The 20121-nt window shown below is 40.1% G+C and overlaps 1 protein-coding gene across 31 annotated transcripts in view; it reads right to left on the bottom strand.

The window, feature by feature from the left end:
• Nucleotides 1–20121, bottom strand: part of SPATS2L (spermatogenesis associated serine rich 2 like) — a 171875-nt gene that overhangs the window by 101300 nt on the left and 50454 nt on the right. For 10 of the 31 annotated variants that reach the window (XM_077956284.1, XM_077956282.1, XM_077956293.1 and 7 more), the window contains one exon: nt 7128–7272. In XM_077956284.1, the coding sequence (XP_077812410.1) occupies nt 7128–7222 (95 nt within the window). In that variant the 5' untranslated portion in view covers nt 7223–7272. 31 annotated transcript variants of the gene reach the window in all.

The raw sequence follows: 20121 nt of genomic DNA, 5'->3' as shown, positions 1-20121 counted from the left end.
TAAGCACGTTCCATGTATTAACTCCTTTTATTCTCAGAATCGCCCTAAGCAGTGTATACTTCTATTTTTGTTATCACCATTTTGTAGAAAAATAAACGTGAGCACAGAGAGGTAAGCTACTCACTAAGTCACAGAGTTATTCAGTACCTGGTTGACCTAAGATTTGAACTTACATCTCCTGGCTCCAGAGCTCTTGGCCCCAAAGGAGCTTACAGATCAATGATGAAGACAGATATGTACACACAAACACAGGAGAATGCCAGGCAAGGAAGTGGGGAAGGAAATGACATTGAGAACTAAAAGAATTAGAGTTGGAATTCAGCTGGCTCAAGGTTCTGGGCACAGCAACACTGGGGCTGTGGTCTGTCCAGCTCAAAAGTCCCATCCCAGAGAGTCGGGTGCAAAAGTATGCAAGGCACGCTTGCCGTTAGTGGGACTGGGGATGGGGCTGTATGCTTTTTAAACTTTTAATGGCATCTTTATAAGGACAACACTGCATATTCATGTCCAAAGAAAACATGGATTATGGTTCTGCAATATAACTCCGGACCGGCAAAGAGAACCCCTAACTAAACCTGGCAAACAAAAGCTCTGTGTTTATAGCTAACTCTGGGAAGCTGGCTCGGTTGTCATGGAATAAAAATGCGGAAAAGGAACCCATCATCTCTTCACAGCACATTCTGGTTTCAAAAACCTCTGTTCCAACGAACTCACAGTATCCTAATTCATTGAGTCAGAACTCTCCTAGTAAACATTTAATAATTTTCTCTAAGTGGCAGAGAAAGTCAGGTTCTTCCTAGTTCCTTGAAATGTTACTGGCACTAGCTGAACAAAACAGTATATGATGTACCGCCTTAAACACACTGGCACTTGGTGGGAAAGAAATACTGGGGAGCGAAGGCAGGGCTTAGACTTCCAGCTGGAAAGCGTCCCCAGGCAGCCAGCCCCCTTTCCCACCCCATTACTGCTCTTCTTACGGCTTCCCAGAAAATGTAACCTCAACTCACTTTTTAAGGTTTCCTCGTGCTCCAAATCAGGGCTCTCAGTCCAGTTTCCAGCGACTGGCTTTCTCAGGAGGCAGATAAGCTCTGTTCCCCCACTGGCCACCTTTATCAACTTGCTTTTACCGTGACCAGTAAGTCATCTCAGTAGTGACGAATGTGGAGGCAGAAACCAGGGTAGTAGCAGGATCTTGGGCGTGTCTGAGTAATCAGCAGTGGGCTGGTGGCCTTGGCCACCTGATCAACAGGAAGACTCACCTTCAGAAAGACTGCTTGTTCCCTTTTTGTGAAACTGCCCAGTGTTTTTGCCTTCAGGCTCCTGTTAGTGAATGCCAACTCTTCATCATTCTTATCTTAGGGAAGGTATAGCTCTAAGACTGAACTTGCAACCTTTACACTGACTGCCCCTGAGGCTGAGAAGGTTTAGGCTAGGACTGCAGTCATCATTCCAAAGGTCAGTTTCTGGGCACGATTGTCTGCTAAGGGCTTCTTATCTTCCGGGAGACACCAGGACAGGCATATCAATCAATTAGTACACATTCTAGCACTGCACCCTGAAACCAGTTCCTGGTTCTACACCTAATTGAAAACATCTGTTAGCTAATTTTGCATTAAATGGAAAATGTACAAACCATGTCCAGGGGTATACATTTTATTAAGGGGCATGTGTTCACACAAGGAAGTGAAGTTCTTGCCTGATGTTTATTCAGTTTAACAGCAAAAAGCCAGGGTGAGACGCATGTGGTAGAGTACATTTGTTGGCACAGCGGAGAAGGGTTTCTTACCTGTCAGACCTGCTCCATCTATACACACATTAGTCCTATATATGTTACCTGTTCACTTGTTTGAGTTTTAGAAATCTGACACATACATTCTACATGTTCTTAGAAAGGCTCACTTCCCTCTTGGATCAGGCCCCACCATCAGAGCCCATCTAGCTGACCACACGCAGGCAGCTGGCCTAGAAAGTTGCTACCACCAGCCCTGTGCCTCTGTCACCAAGCACAGCTTCTTGGGCCCTTAAATATTCTCAAAGAGTAAACACTGCCTATTTTCTGCAATACAGATTATTTCTTACGTGCTTATGACCAAAAACAAGCAATTACAATTCACCAAGATTGAATCCCAGCTCAGCCTCTTACTAGTTTTGGGATTTGGGCAAGTACCTTGATCTAGGCCGTGTTTCCTCATCAGTAAAATGGGGATAATAATAGTAACTACGGCATAGGGTGGTAAGAAGGATGAAATGAGTTCACGTTTGTAAAGTGATTACAACAGTGCCTGGCACACAGCAAGTGCTATAGAAGTGCTATAAAACAATATAAATAGATTCCCTCATAGCTCATGTGGTGGTTTTCCCACTGTCCTCATTTTACAGGTGAGAATCTAAGGATTATGAGGTTACCAACACGCATCCAGCCAGTAACGGAGCCGGCCCTTGAAACCTGACCTTCTGACCACAAATTGTCCTGGTGTGGCTACACCCGTCCCTTTTCCAACTCACACTGTCACCTGATGGGAGAGGTGGGGTGACTCGAGAGAGGAGAGGGTGGCAGCCCGAGGCTAGGGGCCTGACTGCAGCCCTGTGAAGGGAATATGAACTCTCAGGGCTCTGTCTGTGTCCACAGGGTCATTTGTTTTCCATGCTTTTAAAACAGCTGCACTGGCAGAAGCAAATCCATTACTACAATATCACTTCCCCATAGAGTGGATCGGAAACCCATGTCAGGTCACGGTTTCCTGCCTTGTAGCTATCAGCTGTGCTCAGTGCTTTCGTGACCAAATTCACAGCTTAAGGTACTTGTCTTCAGAGGACAATAAACAGTCATAACATAGAAAGAGCAAAGTTCAAATAAAGCCTTGGAGCTAATAAGGGAACAATCTAAAAATTACTAAACCTCTTTCCATACATGACTTCAAGTAATTGTATCAACATGAATAAAAGAAAGAATTCGTATGATTTTAATTCCCTTTAGTTTATTCTAATGCAGTCACAGATAATAAAAACTCATTTTGATCATTTAGTATACGCTCAAGATTCTAGGGGGTCATATTTACTATCTTAGTGAACTTTCAATTTCTAGCTGTAATACAAAACAGAAATTTGTCACCTGAAAGATGTTGTAATGGGAAATTAATAAATACTTTTAAAGTGCTTCAAGTATACAAGACTTTAACAGATTTAATATATTACAAAAAAAATCCTTCCTTTTAAAAAGACTGCTTCTGACAAATTCTACTTTGCCTTTCTCTCTTCCAAAGTTCCAAATACAATGCCTTTGACAAGCTAAATGTTCAGTGAAGACACATGGAAAGAAAGGAATAAATGTCCTCTCATTTTTATTCTTCTTGTCTTGCTTGCAATGAATTTTTAATAATTTTTCTCCAGTTTTTAACCCCTCATACTAAGTTATCACTTTAAATGCCACCCTTTTAAAACCAGCATTGTCAGGCTGGGCACGGTCACTCACGCTTGTAATCCCAGCACTTTGGGAGGTTGAGGTGGGTGGATCCCTTGAGTTCAGGAGTTCGAGAGCAGCCTGGGCAACGTGGTGAAACCCTATCTCTACTAAAAATACTAAAATTAGCCAGGCGTGGTTGCATGTGCCTGTAGTCCCAGCTACTAGGGAAGCTGAAGTGGGAGGATCACTTGAGCCCAGGAGGTCGAGGCTACAGTGAGCTGTGATCATGCCACTGGCACTCCAGCCTGGGTGACACAGTGAGACCCTATCTCAAAAAACAAAAAAACCAGTATTGTCCAATATTGTTTTAGCCATATCACTTCACACACCTTCCGATCCACTCTGCTCTTCCTCCCAGCATACCTCCAACCTTGCAGTATCTTTTAGTCATTATCAGAGTCAAGGTCTAATCATGAGCACCCAAACCCTCTATATCTTCCTTATTGGGCCCCATGTATCCCCTTTAACCTGGTAACTTGCCCAGCATCTTTTACTGATTTTATTTCTTCTTAATGTAGAGGCTTATACCCAGGAAAAAGTCCCTAGACTATAGCTCTCTAGTTCCTCTCCATCAAAGCCAACACTTTTGTCCAAAAACGAAAGACTGAAATTCACCTTTTCTATGGAGTATGAAAAAAAAATTCATTTTCACCCAATGCTAAACACATTTAACCATTAGCCTCACTCCTATATACCCATGTAACTCCAGCATAGATAGGATTTTCATTGCTGTTGGCACCTACATGCACTTAACGGACCCTTCATAAACTATCTTATGGTCTGCCTTGGCCACACTTAGTTTGTAGCATAAAAGGCTGGAGAGCAGATACTCATCCTCTCCACTTTGCACGGAGCTCTGGCCTGCCCTATGGCTCAACTCATGCTGCGGGAAGTTCAGAAAGTACCAGATGCTTCCAATGGTGTACAAGCATTAGCAATACATAGTTTAATCTCTTCCAAATCATTTTTCTAAAGATTGAATGAATCAAAACTTTTAATACAGTGGCTCAAATAATGCACAGTCCTCTCAGCTAAATATAATACTACATATTATTTACCTTTGGAAGACTTTGGTAGTTATTCGATCTACCTAACACCAATTTTGAGGTGTAAATGTATTAGGTTTTGATCACCTGTTTGGTGATCAAAGTAGACACATCTCTCACAGCTTTGATTCCATTTATACCCATTCTTGGCTGATTTGTAGAGACAAATAATTAGGAATGTCTGTTTTATTTTACTAATGCTAACAATTTTATTATCTAACTGTGGAACATGTCCTTTGAGTGTGCTTCCCCTGGGCCAGACCCTACATGTAGAGGGTGTCTGTGTGCGTGTATCCCTATGAGAACTGAGACTCAATGTCCATTCTTGGTGGGGGTGTATATTGTCATGCATGGGGGTATTAAAACCAAGAGAAATAAGAATGTTTAACAAAATAGTAAACAAATCATTCTGAAATGATTATAACCATGTACATAAAGTGGCTTCTGGAGGAATGAGATGGCTTTAGTTTAGGTGAGCTTAATCAAAGAGGGCTTCAGAGAGGGAGTGCTCTTTTGCACTACTTTGAGGCAATACTGGCAATGATGGGAATGGCACTGCAGGTATGAGGAAGAGCGAAAGTGAAACTTCGCTTGCAGAAACAGTGACTAATGTGTAAAGCCAGAAAGAAAACCTACCTGCTTAGCACACATAAGTCAATTAATAAATATTTACTGGGAGTCCACGATTTGTCTCTGCTAGATGCAATGTGTTTAGTTAACTATGATGCAGTGTAATTTTCAGATTGGCTCCTGCAGGGAGATAAGATTAGCAGGCAGTAAGCAATGAGATGACATTAGAAGGCAGTATTTGGAGGAGGTGTCTATGTGGTGTGGTTTACGTTTGTTCTGTTCGTAATGCAGCTAGAGGTAATATCCTTGTTTCATTATTCTTTTAGTAAATGGGAAAGTTCCTTCTCATCCTATCCCAGCCCAATTCTCCCTCCCACCCCACTGTCATTTTTGGTTACATGGTTCTGAATCTAGACCCTTATGCATTTTCTCTGTTATTCTTGAAATGCTGAATTGAAAACAGGATCTTTTAAAATAACTTCCAATTGGTGCAAGCTGACTTTCTGTACTTTTAGTTTTGTAAAAATATATGCCTTAATCTGACAAATATTAAAGGGCTCCAAAACAAATAAAACTATATAGGTGAGTCATACTTACCTCTAGGAAAGTAACTCAAACTGTATTTAAGATTCCATTTGGTTTTATTTTTACCTGATTTTACATCCTGTGAGATGAGTAACACCAAATATTATATAACTTACCAAACTACTCAGCCTGGAAAAAGAGATAACCAGATACTGAAAAGACACTCTTGTTTGTTTTACTAAATGTTCTCTTAAAAATGTGAGGAGGTAGTAGAAAGGGAAAATGTCGTCAAAACTTAATCTACATTTGTATCTATTTCTGAATGGCTACCAGCCAGTCTTTAAGTCTTGGTTTCATTTTTCGTTCCAAGCTTTCGAATGATACTTGACTAGACAGAACGAGACCACGCTAGATGTCTCATAGAGAACATAGGGTTAGGATTGAGGAAAGACTCTAATGGTCACAGTATTAGTCAGTTTTCTTCTTCTTCTTTTTTTTTTCTGGCAGTCAAATTTAGCACAGGGGGATTAAACGCCAACTTTAGTGACACTAATGTTAATAAGTTCTGATAACCCACTACCATCAGACCAACCTAGTCAGTTTCTGAAGAATCTTAAAGCCATGCTGTATAGTGGGGAAAAATTAATTTAGCGTACGGCAAAGCGTTCTCCTTCAAGCCTCCGAATAATCAGCCTCTTGCTTTACAAAGACTTCTTCGGTCTGACAGCTCTGCCATGCCTTTAGCAATAGCTGTCATTTACTGACCACAGTCATTCATTCATTCAGTGTTCATTTTAGCACTTAGTGGGCACCTGCTCTGAGCCAGGTACCATCCTAGGTGCTGGGGATACAACAGTGAACAAACCAAACAAAACCCGCTTCAGGCACCACACTGAATGATTCTGTTTCACTGAGGCCTCACAACGTACCTGCATGTAGGTATTATTATCTCCATTTTAGAGATGAGGGAACTAAGGCTTATATGTTAAGGCCCAGGTCCCAGGGCTAGTCAATAGCAAGGCTAAGACTGAAACCTCTCAAACTAACTCCCAAGCTGGTCCTCATTCCACTAGTCTGGTGCCATTGTTTTGGTTCAATACAAATAAAAGGAATATGTAGCTTAAAAATTATTTAGAGGGTTCATTCCAGTTGCAACATCTTAGTACTCACAAAACTTAGAATCATAGACGTAAAGCCGGCTTGGCAAAAATGCCAAAGGGGGAAGGAAAATTATCAATGGGAGGAACAACATTTCCTCAGTGCTTTAAATTTTGCTCTCCACTTCCCACTAAGGACAAATCACCATGGAATACCCTTTCCCGGGCCACCTGCCACATTCTTTCTCACCCATTCCTTAACTTACTATCTCCTTATGTTCCTTTCCCTTTATTCCTGTTACATTTGGTGTCATTAAAGGGCAGGTGAAGCTGTCCTGGGAGGTAGTGAGACTCCTGTCACTGAATCTGTTCAAGCAGAAGCTGGCTGGCCACTGAATGAGAATGATGGAAAGGGAATTCACTTACAGTTCGGGAAGATGGGGCACCTCTGCCTTGTAACTCCAGAATTCCAAAGGGAGAAACAACGTTGTTTTTGCAGTCTCTTCCCCTGAGTTTACCATGAGGCATCTAGAGTGGTCTCATTCTGTCTTAGTTATGTGTTGTCTGAAAGCTTGAAGCAAAAATTGAAGCCAAGTCAAGTCCAGTTGATACCTACAAGGTACACTCTCAGAAGTCAATTATTTCCTTTGGGTTTTTATGCCTGGGAGTCTGAGATGTCATGGAAAGAGCCTTTCTTTCTGCAGGTAGGGCCAGAAATGCCTCAAATCTACGGCTTTGTTAGAAAACATGGTATGACTTACCATTCAAAGCAAAATCTAAAGAAGCTCTTGGACGACACAAACAAATACCTTCTAACAGATTTTTCATGTTTGGTTTGGTTTGTAACTCAACCCAACTTTCACGAGAAGCATCTCCTGGTCCTAATGTACCCACAATCTGCAAGCTGGTGAAGCTTCAACACTGAACTCAACATCCAGTAACTGTTTACTCTACTGGAGTCCTGGGACTCTACGTATAAGGGAATTTATACATTCCTAAATTAATTTGTAGGTAAGACATTTTGTCTTGGCAGATCTTGAGAACTTTATTCTTGAGAGTGCACTTATTCCTCATTTGACACAGTCTGGAGTCTTCATACATACACCTGAGCTATAAGTTAATCCCCCAGTCAACATCCTCATTAAATAGCCCTCCAGACCTTGCTCAAACATATTCTACAATGGGGATCCATGCCTCCTAAAAGAGCTTTTCCTGTACAAGTCTACTTGTGACTAAACCCTTGGCTAAGATGGAATCAACTGCCTTCCATGAATGTGCTAGCTTTGCCTTCAGACACTCCTTCATCTGGTCACTCTTCCAAAACTCCCAGATTCATCTTACATATGCTTTCCTCTATCCTAGTACAGAATTGTTCATTGAATTGAAGGATGTCAATGTTGGAAAGAACTTTATATAATACATTCCTAAACAAATTTGTGGATAAGACATTTTGTCTTGTCAGAACTTGAGAACTTTATTCTTCCCACCCTGTGATACATATATATACTCAGTGGTTTTATTCATTTTTTTAATGTAGCTTAAGATTGCATTTTCTTGACAATCACATCATGGTATACACTGATCATAATGAGTCTCAACCCTGTCTCTACTAAAAATACAAAAATTCGTCAGGCATGGTGGTGCACACCTGTAATCCCAGCTACTCGGAGGCTAAGGCAGGAAAACTGCCTGAATCCAGGAGACTGAGGTTGCAGTGAGCTGATATTACACCACTCCACTCCAGCCTGGGTGACAGTGCGAGACTCCGTCTCAAAATATAAATAAATAAAATGAATAAATAAATGTTCTTTTATATCATGAGTTAATTTGAACATGCCCTTTCGGCCATAACTCTCTCTCTCTCTCTTTTTTTTTTAGAACTATCAAATCTCTAATTCTAATCATTCAAACACTTATGGACTGTTAGACTTGGAGTACGTGTGTGTGTGAGACAGAATGTGTACATTATCTTTGATAATTTGGAAACATAATCATGATTATATTATCACAATTTCATTGTTTATTCTTTCATTTTTTACATATGCACACACATTTTACATATGCGTATGTAAAACTTACTGGGTATCAGCTATGTGCCAAGTACTGTTTGAGGAGCTTCAGGAGTACCAAGAAAGAGCCCTAATTTGATTGTAGAGGTGGGCTTCCCATCTCTTCAGTTATCTTCTCTTTTAGAGTCTTAGGCTACAGAACCGTATCTTCTTCTTCTCTGCACTATCTGGGAGTTCCCCTGAAGTATGTAATACATGTCTGCCATATCCACCATCTGCTCCTTAGCGCAAAAACTTAAACATCGTGGTCACAATCCTCCAAGTGCTGGCCCACTGCAGACACTCAATATGTATTTATCGAATACATTGATAAAGGTTCCTTCTACTTTTATCTTATCAATCAATCTTTTCTTGGTTAAAATTAGGTCCAACATAGCAGTTCCCTTCATTTCCGTTACTTCCCTAGAGAGAAAATGGCAGTGAGGCAAATTAGTATCTGAGACCCCATTTTCATTTAAACATGAATAAGACTTCGAGCAGATGCCCAAATAGCTTAAGTCTCTCATCGTTCTTATGACCTCAGTGTCATTTTTGTACATTATAGCAGAACTAAATTATACCAATGCCAAATATGACTGAATGGTCTAAGTTCATTTAGTCAACTGAACTATGTATTGTCCACCACATGTGAGGAACTGTCCTGGACACTGTATTTTTTTCTTCTTCCTTTTAACTTCACCAAGTATGCATCTTCTTTCGGGTTTTTGGATTCTCACACCTCTGCCTCCCTGAGAAGTTCGGGATTCCTGCTCCACGGAAACAACTTCTGTTTCTGTTCTGTTACAAATCCTGCCATTCATCAACTTTTTTTTTAGGGCAGATTAGTTAAAGCCAGGTTTCTCAACTTTTTCTTAACGAAAACTTTCTTAATTTCTTATAATGCTGTTTTAAATACCAAATTAAGTATAGTAATTTAAAAATCAGAACCATGAGACAAAATACTACACTGTTTATAAACTACAACTCTTACCACTAGCATACCAATTAGGAACCATTTATCCGAATCTGAAAATAAATAACATTTTTAAAGAATATAGCCAAATTTATAATGTGATTCAGTTGATCATCAACATGATCAGTAACTTTTAGGAGTCGAACTTTCATTTACACATCCATTTACTCTATATGTAGCATAAAAATTGGAATTTACTTTCAATACTAGAATATGTAAATATGGGCATTCCTTTCCTAACTTCTTCAATCCACTTTTTAGAAAGTAATTTAAGTAATCTATAATCAAATGCAAACACTGCACTCAAACAAACCACATAATTTATTTTCTATATGAAATAAAGATATACTCTTATTTTCTTGAAAAGTATAGATTTTCATCTGGGCTTCTGTATCAAGATTTTGAGTCATCAGATCATTTTCATTGACTATGATTTGAGTACAGAATAACTTGTGTGCACAGAAACAACAAATCAATTTGTCTTTGCTGTTTTCCTGGTGTGTTGCTGAAAGACTGTGTTCTGTCCCCACAAGGTCATGGCCCTGACCTGGAAGTGGGCTTTGCTGAGTAAGCAGGTCAGAGATTATCATGATTGCAAAATAAGCAAGAAGGCATGAAAGTAATGAAGAAAGACAGAGTTGGGGGAAAAATCCAACTTAATATTAATTAGCCTATAAGCTAAGCTAAACACAGTTTTTGCCCAAAGATAAAAGAAATTCTGTATAGGGCAAGAAAATGTTTAATGAAATACAGACTAAAATTTATCTGTAGTTAGTTTACTTAGAATACTGATGTTTTATCCTCTTAGGTATATCTTTTCAATAACATTAAGACTTTGCAGTAAGGTTAAGAAGTAATTTCTGAAAAGCGTTTAGTCTGTTTTTGAGTCTTCAATTAGTGACAGTCACCAGCAAATGTTGAGCAAATTTTGGAAAAATTAATTGCACCTATAGAAAGTCTTAGTAAATTACTGCTTTGGTTTATTACATACTATATATTAATAAAACATTTAAATGTGTTTAATTTACTAGCAAGAAGTACCTGAGACATGGTGAGATTTTGATTTCTATGGTAATAAGCTTTAGGAATGCAGAAAACAACATCTTATAATCTGTAAGCCTCCAATACAATCTTGCAGTGTGACATGGATTCCTCCATTACTTAGGAGTTAGCTGAGCAGACATCACATGTGAGCTACTGCGATTATTTACAATTAATACTGCACATTTTTACTGCTGGCATGTTAGTTTGCATTTTCCTTTTATTTTCACATCAAATATTTCACACAGTCATGGTATTATACCGATTACCAACTCAAGTCCATCAATAATCATCAATATTTGCACACTTTTTTCTTATTTGATACTGCTGTTTTTACATACTAGTTTATTTAATTATATTCACTTGAAATTCTTACTTAGTATAACAGAAGATTTCATTAACTCTCTCTAGGTAAAAAAAATAAACGGATATAAGAATAAGAAAGCAGACATAAGCAGAATTTATTTTTTTCAGGCTCAAAAGCCTCCTTTTGAGTGTGCCAATCAGTCTAAATGAAGAGGATATTCTATGATAAGTAAGCCCTTGGGATCAAGGATAGAAATATCAGCACAAAATAGGTATGAATGTGTTTACTGTTAATGTATGTAAGTGGATAGGGTGAAATAATTAATCCATGTTCAAGAAGTCCAGGCAATCCTCCTAACTTGCACTTTGCAAGATATGATTGTTGATTTATGGTTCTGGGACAGCTAATGAGTTGCATTAGAATCCCAGTATGTTCATGTTTGAAAAGAACTCCCTAGCATCTCAACAAAATTTCCCTTTTTATAAATGAGGAAACTGAGGCTGTATGGACAGAAGGAACTTGATGAAAGTCACACTACTAGAAAGTAGCAGGGCCAGGACTTAAAACACAGGTCTTCCATTCTTTTTAAGAAAATTTTATTGAGCATCTCCTATGTATATAGGCTTGTGCTGAGTCCCAGTTAGAACAGTACATGAAGTACAATCCCTGGCCTCAAGGAACTTTGATTTTAGTGAGGGTTACCAGACAAGTGAACAGAAAACAATACAATACAAGTTATTCTAGGGGAAGCACAAAGTTCTATTAGACCACTTTGAGTTGGGGGTGGTATGAGGGCAAACAACAAAAATTAGGAGGGTCAAGGAAAGCTTCCAGGTGGATGTCAGGTTTAAGCTGGGCCCTGAAGTAGCTAGGTGAATGGGGCACAGTGAAGAAGAAAGAAAAAGGAAGAACATGATCCTTAGAAAAAAAGAAATACCCTAAGAATAAGGCCATAATGTTTCTGGCTAATCCATTATCCATATTAACACTTTGTTAGCCTGAGTATATCATAGTAGAGTCTGACCATCTCTGAGTTCACAGACAGAGTCCAATGTACAGACTTTGAAGACTGAAAACCAGGCTTTGAAACGTGGCCTCAACTGAGAAGTCCTGCATAGGCAACCAGCCAGTGGCAGCCCCACAGTGGTCGTATTGCTGTCCCAGCCAAGCGGGTACAGCTGTCATCCTCCTTGAGCCCCATGGTCTTTGGCTGTAAACAGGCGTAATTGCTGTCTATTTGTCTATTTCATAGCGATGTTGTGATGATGCTCCCCTTCCTCAGTGGGAAACAGAAGTAATAATATGTATTTCACAGTGATTTTGTGAGCATTAAAAGATAACATAAGTAAACCCACATAATATTAGCACTTGGGTAGTAGGAATACAGTTCTGTCGGTTTCTTGTCCTGTGATAATGCAAAAGCAGTTCTCTGGGAATCTGACTGACCCAGCAAAGATAGAGGAAAACCTGTGGCCTTCACTTTATTCACTTACACCAGGATCTACCCAACTGACTTAACTGACCTGAAGGACGTCAATGAATGTCAGATTGTGAAGATTCTCCTTTTTAGAGAGACTTTCTTAACCATTAAGACAAAACAAAAATAAGAAAACAATACACGGAGTTTATTCTTCCAGACCAGTCATCTCTGAACTGGAATGCCTCACTCTAGAATGCCCACCCCACCTGGGACTGCCCTGCACTCACCGGGATGACTGGCAACTGCTTCTCTGCTCCCTGCTGGGAGCTTCCCTCCCCTACCTCTCCACAGACACCCAACAAGCCTTCAGACATTCCTGCAGTCCAGGCAGAAAGGAGAAAGAAAATACAGGGAGAATTACTTTGGGGAAGGACCTACGAGTGGGTGGTACCTGGATGGCACTAGAATAAATTTCCCATAACTTGGCAACAAGTGAAATAAAAACATCTTCTGAGAGTTGATATATAAAATCAATAAATGATGAATCCTAGGAAAGACTTTAAAGTCCCCTTAAAGTGACCAGGCCAGTACAAGACTTGACTGTCGCCACCGACATAAAGAAAGAAGTCCATTGGCAACCTAAACATGGGAACAGGGCACTCAGAGGGAAATCTTACCCATCTGAACACTGGCAAGGCTGAGATACATCACTATGTTCCCTATGCCAAGTACTTCTCACGAATTATTTTATTTAGCAATTACAACAAACCGGTGACATAGCTCATTCTATTCTTCTTAGAAACAGGAGAGGAAACAGCGTGTTTCCTAGTGCTGCTGTAACACATTAGCACACATTTAGTGGCTTAAAATAACATAAATTTATTACTTTACAGTTTTGTAAGTCAGAAGTCTGACAAGGATCCTTTTTGGAAGCTCTAGAGGAGGATCTGTTTCCTTGCCCTTTCTAGATTCTAGAGGCCACCCACCTTCTTTAGCTCATGTCTCCTTCCCCCATCTTCAAAGCCTGCAGCGTCCCATCTCTCTGACCATTCTTCCATAGTAACATCTCCCTCTGACTCTGAGCTCAGCCATAATATCTGATTTTTTTTCACTCTCCAAGAACAATTTTCACACCCTTGAGGGCAATACTGCCCCTGCTGAGAATTCATGATTTATTCAAACAGGAATATTAATACTGAAGTGAGTGCCTGTTGTTGATCTTCCACCACAACCTCCCCAATTTTCCTTCCTCTGGTATGTGTCAGCCATGCAGTTGGAGACTGATCCAAGGCTTTAAGCTTTGACCACAGAAATTGATGCAGAAAAGGTACATACTAAAGCACTCAGCCAATGAGACTTCACTATTTTGTTTTCTCTACAACAGACAGTAGAAATGCTAATATTTGTATATCAAACAAATGACCAGCTATGAAACATATTTTCAATGTAATTTTTAATATCCTCTGTACACTTAAATTAATCCAATTCTTAGGAAGAGCTATGTATTTATTTCTTGGTCCTAGTTAAAATAATGAATGTCCTTGATCTAATTCTGCCATGGTTTTTATTACTTTTCTCAATAACAAAAGCCAGAAACAAAATTTGATTTTGCTTCTAGCTGTTTAAATAGATAAAAATCAGCATGACTATCAAAATCCAGGTTGGTCTTGTCAGGTTGAGAGGAAAACCAGGGTTACAACTGAAGAAGATGAATATGGACACTAACAGGAAAAAGTGCTTGGCTAGTCAAGTAAACAAATAAGAAATGCAAGTCCCCAGTAGAGCAGATATAGCACTGCACTATAATAAGCAAACTGTCTCTTTATGATCATTTTCCTAGGGAAGATATTGCTAAAGTAATGCAGATTTTATAATGAGGTGGTAGCAGTAGTATAATTATAAAAAAACTTTAAATTTCCATTCATTAGCATTTTAAAAGTTTAATTTTCATCATTAAAGGCCTCAAATATACATTACTGCCCCTTTCAGAGACATGTAGCGATAACTGAGACTAATAGAAGGATCTGAATCAAGGGGCAATGGCAGTATGGCTTCTGTGGCCTAAAATCACAGTGATCATGCATGTGATCTTGGTTTTATACTGAACCTCTCTGGCCTGAAAACTGTATCTAGAAAATTTATTTTAATTCAATTGTACAGTAGCAAAATATATTCTTGGCGGTTAAGCTTCAAATTATTTTCCAGCAGGAGGAGAGGTATATCTCATCATTGAACTGGAGGCCTGAGAGCCACAAAGTTGCAACACCAACCTTCTACTGCAGAGCGACATTTTCTCCTTCTTTATATCCTCAGGTATTTTTTACTTCGCTTGCTAGTCCCCTAGCTGAACTCCAGGTCAAAACACACTGCTCAGGTTGGTGCTACAAAGCCACAGGCAAAGTAAACTGTTGTCCCCCAAATCCATTACTTCCTTCCACCTGGGTGCACAGTCACCCATCTAAAGGTCATAATTTCCATCCTCCCTTGCAATTAAGTATCTTCATGTAGCTAAGTCCTGGCCAATGGAATGTGAATGGAAGTAATAAGCAAAACTTCCGGGTTGTACCTTTAAAAGGAAAGGGTGTGCTTCCTACTTCCTTTTGTCCCCTTCTTGCCAGCTGAAGTGTGACAAGAACTTGAAATGGAAGCCATAAAGTAAGGATGACAGGACAACCTGCCAGGAAGACTGTGCAGCTCCCCCACCAGCCTGTATGCCTAGACTGTGAAATGAGAGAAAAACAGACTTTTGTGTTTCTAAGCCAGTGTTGTTTGCCTTTATCTCAGCAGCCAAATTGGTAACAAAACTAATATTTAATCCAGAAATTTCCTGCACTCCAGCATTCACAACTCTTCTTTTTTCAAGACAAGGTGTGTCTCTGTTGTCCAGGCTGGAGTGCAGTGGCTCCATCACAGCTACTTGCAGCCTCAACTTCCCAGGCTCAAGCAATCCTCTTGCCTCAGTCTCCCGCGGAGCTGGCATTACAGGTATATGCCACCATGCCTAGCTTTTTTTTTTCTTTCATTTTTTGTAGAGACAAGGTCTGGTTATGTTGCTCAGGCTGGTCTTGAACTCCTGGGCTCAAAGATCTTCCTGACTTGGTCTCCCGAAGTGCTGGGATTACAGGCGTGAGCCACCACATCTGGCCCTGGATTCACACCTTTGGGTTAAGAAGGTTTCAATATCCTCAAGACTTATATATAAATGTCCTAATACCCTGAACAAATCACAATGGACAGGTAAAGAACTGATTCTGAATTAACATTACAGTTTTTCTTTTAAGCTGAATACTGGGGATAAATACACAGAAGCACACAGAAACCAGCAAATGATCCTTTTATTTAGTTCCCACAACTAAAGTGGGATGTGAAAAACTGAAGAGGATGTAGAAAAGTGCATGCACAGAAACAGGTGCACGATGGCAAAGGATTGGCCTATTCAGTTGTAAATCTAGCAGTCAACTTAATATCCCTGTTTCAGACAAAGGATGGTAATGAACTGAGCCTTCCACAATGGAAAGAAAACCATTTTAAACTACAAGAAAGACTTAACGATTTGGAGAAACATATTCTCTTAGCCTGTAGTTAATCATTTTAGTTACTGAGGGAAGTTTTGAAATCTTTTTCCCTGCAGATATTTTTTTAATTGGATAGATTTTAATTTTCTAGAATGTCATGTTAGAATTCTGCCCTAGGAGGATAAGAAGGAGGGAGTGAAGATGGAGATTATCTCAACAAGGTCCTTCATCCAGGGACCAGGGCTTCCAATCCTTCCTCCTCCCCCGAGTCCCTTTCCCTTCTTTCTCCTTTTTCTTCTCTCTTTCTCTCATGACACTAAGTTGGTTTGTGCTTACAAGAGAAGCAACAAGCTTTGTTTCTCCTTGCTTTATTTCTCAGGACCACATGCTTTGACCTATGTCCATTCTATAATGTGCCACAGATTGCAAAATTTAATGGTAGGAACAGTGTGAATGTGTATGTAGGTGTGTGTATCTGTGTAGGGATGTGGGCATGTGGGGCGGGGGGGGGTGGGGAATAGTGAGTGGAGCTAGAAAAGGAGTTTCACAATGGATCCAGAAGCAATTCACAGACACACACACACAGCCCTGTTCTGCTCTGTTCTATCCTACTATTGGGAATTCAGATGAGGAACTCTAGTTTTGGGGGTGAGGGGGCAGTGTCATACAATGGCATCAAGCCTCAGGCCTCAGTACAGATCCATCTTCAAGGACACAATTCTACTCATCCACTCAATGGGTCATGTACCATGCTAGTCCTTTCGGTAAAAAAAGAAAGAGTGCTTCTTTTCAGGTAGATACATTTGAAACAAAACAAGAGCTTATTACAAGGTGATGAAAGCCAAAATAACAGTACTTTATTTATTTGGAGGAAATCCCATATTGTGAGGACATTGCTGACCACCTGCCACCTGCTTCCCCTCCCCCAAGGAGGAGCGGCTTATCTCATTGGTTCATTTGAAAGAATAAACCCACTCCCCACTCTGATAGGATCCTTCTGTTTGCCTGCAAAGAGGGTACCTTCCCACCTGCTCTTGGCCATGCAATAAGCTTTGGGCGCAGGCCCTGCCCCTGGTTGGGGAGGACAGAGGTAGAGAAGGGACATAATGTCCCACTCTGCCTGCACTGGGTCTCCTTACTGCAGGGGCAAAGTATTAGCAAACCATCCTGGCCCTGATCTAAAGCCACATTTTCCAGTGAGCTTTTATCAGAAAGAAAACTGACATTTTACTCTCCCCTTGCCTGACTGCTCTCTCTCTCAACATTACCTGGCACACTGTAGGAAACTAGTAAACAATTTTTGAAGGAGAGAATAAATGGACTTAGGTGGACCAGTTGGCTGACCTCCTAAAACCCCAGTGAAATTGTTCTGAACTTGAGGCTCTATGTATTTTTTATCACTCACCCCATAGTTACAGTGCTTGCACATGGACCATATATGTTATTTATTTATAAAGGTTAAACATGTGCCTCTCTATTAATATATCGCATACTTTATAGAAATACTCTAAAATAGAAATTTGAAAAGATATCGAAAAAATGTTAATATAAGCTCCAACATATTCTTACACCCCCCGAGGATTATTTTGAGCACTCTACTTTGGAGCCCACTGGTCTAGACTTTCAGTACTACAGAAGTTCAGAAGAGAAGGACTTAGAAGTCTGGAGTAGTCCAGACAGACTCAGCTGGACTGGAAAGGCCCTGGTTCACAGCCTTGCACTCCTTGCCACATGCTGTAAGATGCCTTTCAATTTGGAGAAGATGCTCAATGTATATGTGTTGAAAACTGGAAGGAGAAGGTGAGGACTGAGCTAACAGTTACTGAATGGGCAGGATTTACACAGCTAGAAGGAAAATGGGAGGGGCATGCCAAGTGAGAGTTCTCTGGGAATACTTTATTCCAAGAACAGGCTTATCACAGAAAAGGGATAGAAGTTGGCTTTCATCACACTGACTTGAGCGCCAATGTATTGCAGAGTAACAGGAAATAATGTCAGTCATTGGAAGACAGAGAAGAGTGAAAGTGACGGGTTACCTTGAACAATGAAAGTAGAGAAATCTTGATTTGATTTGCTGTAGAATAAAATATGGAACCATTCAACATTTTAAAGATACAAACATCATCATGATATCTATGTTTTGTGAAGATTACTCTGAGGTTACGGTGCAAACTGGATGGAAAAAAAATTGGATTTGGTTAGAGCAGCTCAGAAGAGTCTGGAGTGAGACTATTAGAATTTGATTAGAGTGATAAAGGTTGTAATAATGAAGAAAGTATGAAACTGAACATCAATTAGAATATGACCAAGTCTCAGTAAAATATGGAGGAAGAAAGAGAAAAAACCAAATACTCCCAGAAATGAGTCCACCATTTAAAAACTAAACAACCCTAATTGATTTCTTGAAGTTTTCTTTTTTTTTTTTTTTTTTTTGAGACGGAGTCTCGCTTTGTCGCCCAGGCTGGAGTGCAGTGGCGCAATCTCAGCTCACTGCAAGCTCCGCCTCCTGGGTTTACGCCATTCTCCTGCCTCAGCCTCCCAATTAGCTGGGACTACAGGCGCCCGCCACCTCGCCCGGCTAGTTTTTTGTATTTTTTAGTAGAGACGGGGTTTCACCATGTTAGCCAGGATGGTGTCGATCTCCTGACCTCGTGATCTGCCCGTCTCGGCCTCCCAAAGTGCTGGAATTACAGGCTTGAGCCACCACGCCCGGCCTGATTTCTTGAAGTTTTTTTATCTTGTTTTGCTAGAGTAAGTAACAGCAGTGTCAGTTGATATTTCCTTACTCCTATTTAAAAGCTTGGGGCTCAGCCTCTAACCTCAAAGAAAATTTGTGTGTGTGTGTATTTTTTTAAGAGGCAGGGTCTCATTCTGTCATGTTGTCCAGGCTGGAGTGCAGTGGTATAATCATGGCTCACTGCAATTTTGAACTCCTGGGCTCAAGGGATCCTCCCCTTCAGTCTCCCAAGTAGCTAGGACCACAGGTGTGCACTGCCACGCCTGGCTAATTTTAAATTTTGTTTTAAGATAGAGATGGCGTCTCACTATGTTGCCTGGTCTCAAACTCAGTTGCCTGGTCTCAAACTCCTGGCCTCAAGTGATCCTCCTGCCTTGACCTCCCAAGGTGCTGGGATTACAGGTATGGCCCACTGCATCCAACTAAAAAATTCTTAAACATGGAAGATGGACTAAATTTTCAAGAGCCCATGATATTACTAAATTTGCTAGAAGATGCAACTTAGGAATGGCACTCTGCCTTGAAAAAAAAAAAAAGGAAATATCACCTTTGTGTATATGTAGTAAACAACTCCTGATTTTCTGCATGTGAGTGAGCAGAGCAATCCGGTCAACCACAAGGTGAAGACCAATATTAAATTCACGTACCTTTGCGCCAGGTTTTTCCTATATGTGAATTCCACTGTATTTCTAGCCATAGAGTTTAGTTCTAAGATAATTTAGCCAAATGAATACTAAAAGACATGGAATAGAGGTGTAGGTCATGAAAATGCTGGAAGAAAAAGAAATCCAAGCATTTTCACCAACTAGTGCTAATTCTGTGAACAGGTCATATGATGTGCCTGCATCTGTATAGTTCATCTTTTGAAACCTGTGTGCTAGATCCCTCAATGACTTATTCTGAAAATGGTCTCCTAAGATGGTAAGAAATGACCAAAAATTACATAAAGCTCACTTTCCAAATAGAGTTATGCAGAAAATAATCTGCCATCTGGCTTTCTGGCTAACTTCACTTCTTTCCTTTTAGGCAGATATTATTTTATCCAGACCACACAGTTTGTTCGTCTAGTTGGTTCACGAAAATTTCAGAACATGACTCTGTAGCAGGAATGTTTGGCAAGTGACAGAACATTAGCTGCTTAACATCAGGCCAGTTTCCTTGTCTCGGTGGTTAAGCAAGTCTCTCCCAGGCTACGTGTGCTTGGGTGCCTTCAGCTATAAATTCAAACTGATGATCTGGTGATATCTTTGATATCTCTCAAAGATCATGTCTCCAATGCACTTTGAGACATGTATTGCTCATGTACATATACTGGTGCTCAGAAATTAACAACGAAGACTTTAAAACTCAGTGCTACTTCATGAGAAACATTATGATAG

This window comes from Macaca mulatta, chromosome 12 (assembly GCF_049350105.2).
Source record: "Macaca mulatta isolate MMU2019108-1 chromosome 12, T2T-MMU8v2.0, whole genome shotgun sequence".
Lineage (NCBI taxonomy): Eukaryota > Metazoa > Chordata > Mammalia > Primates > Cercopithecidae > Macaca > Macaca mulatta.
This window is presented reverse-complemented; position numbering and strand designations above follow the sequence as displayed.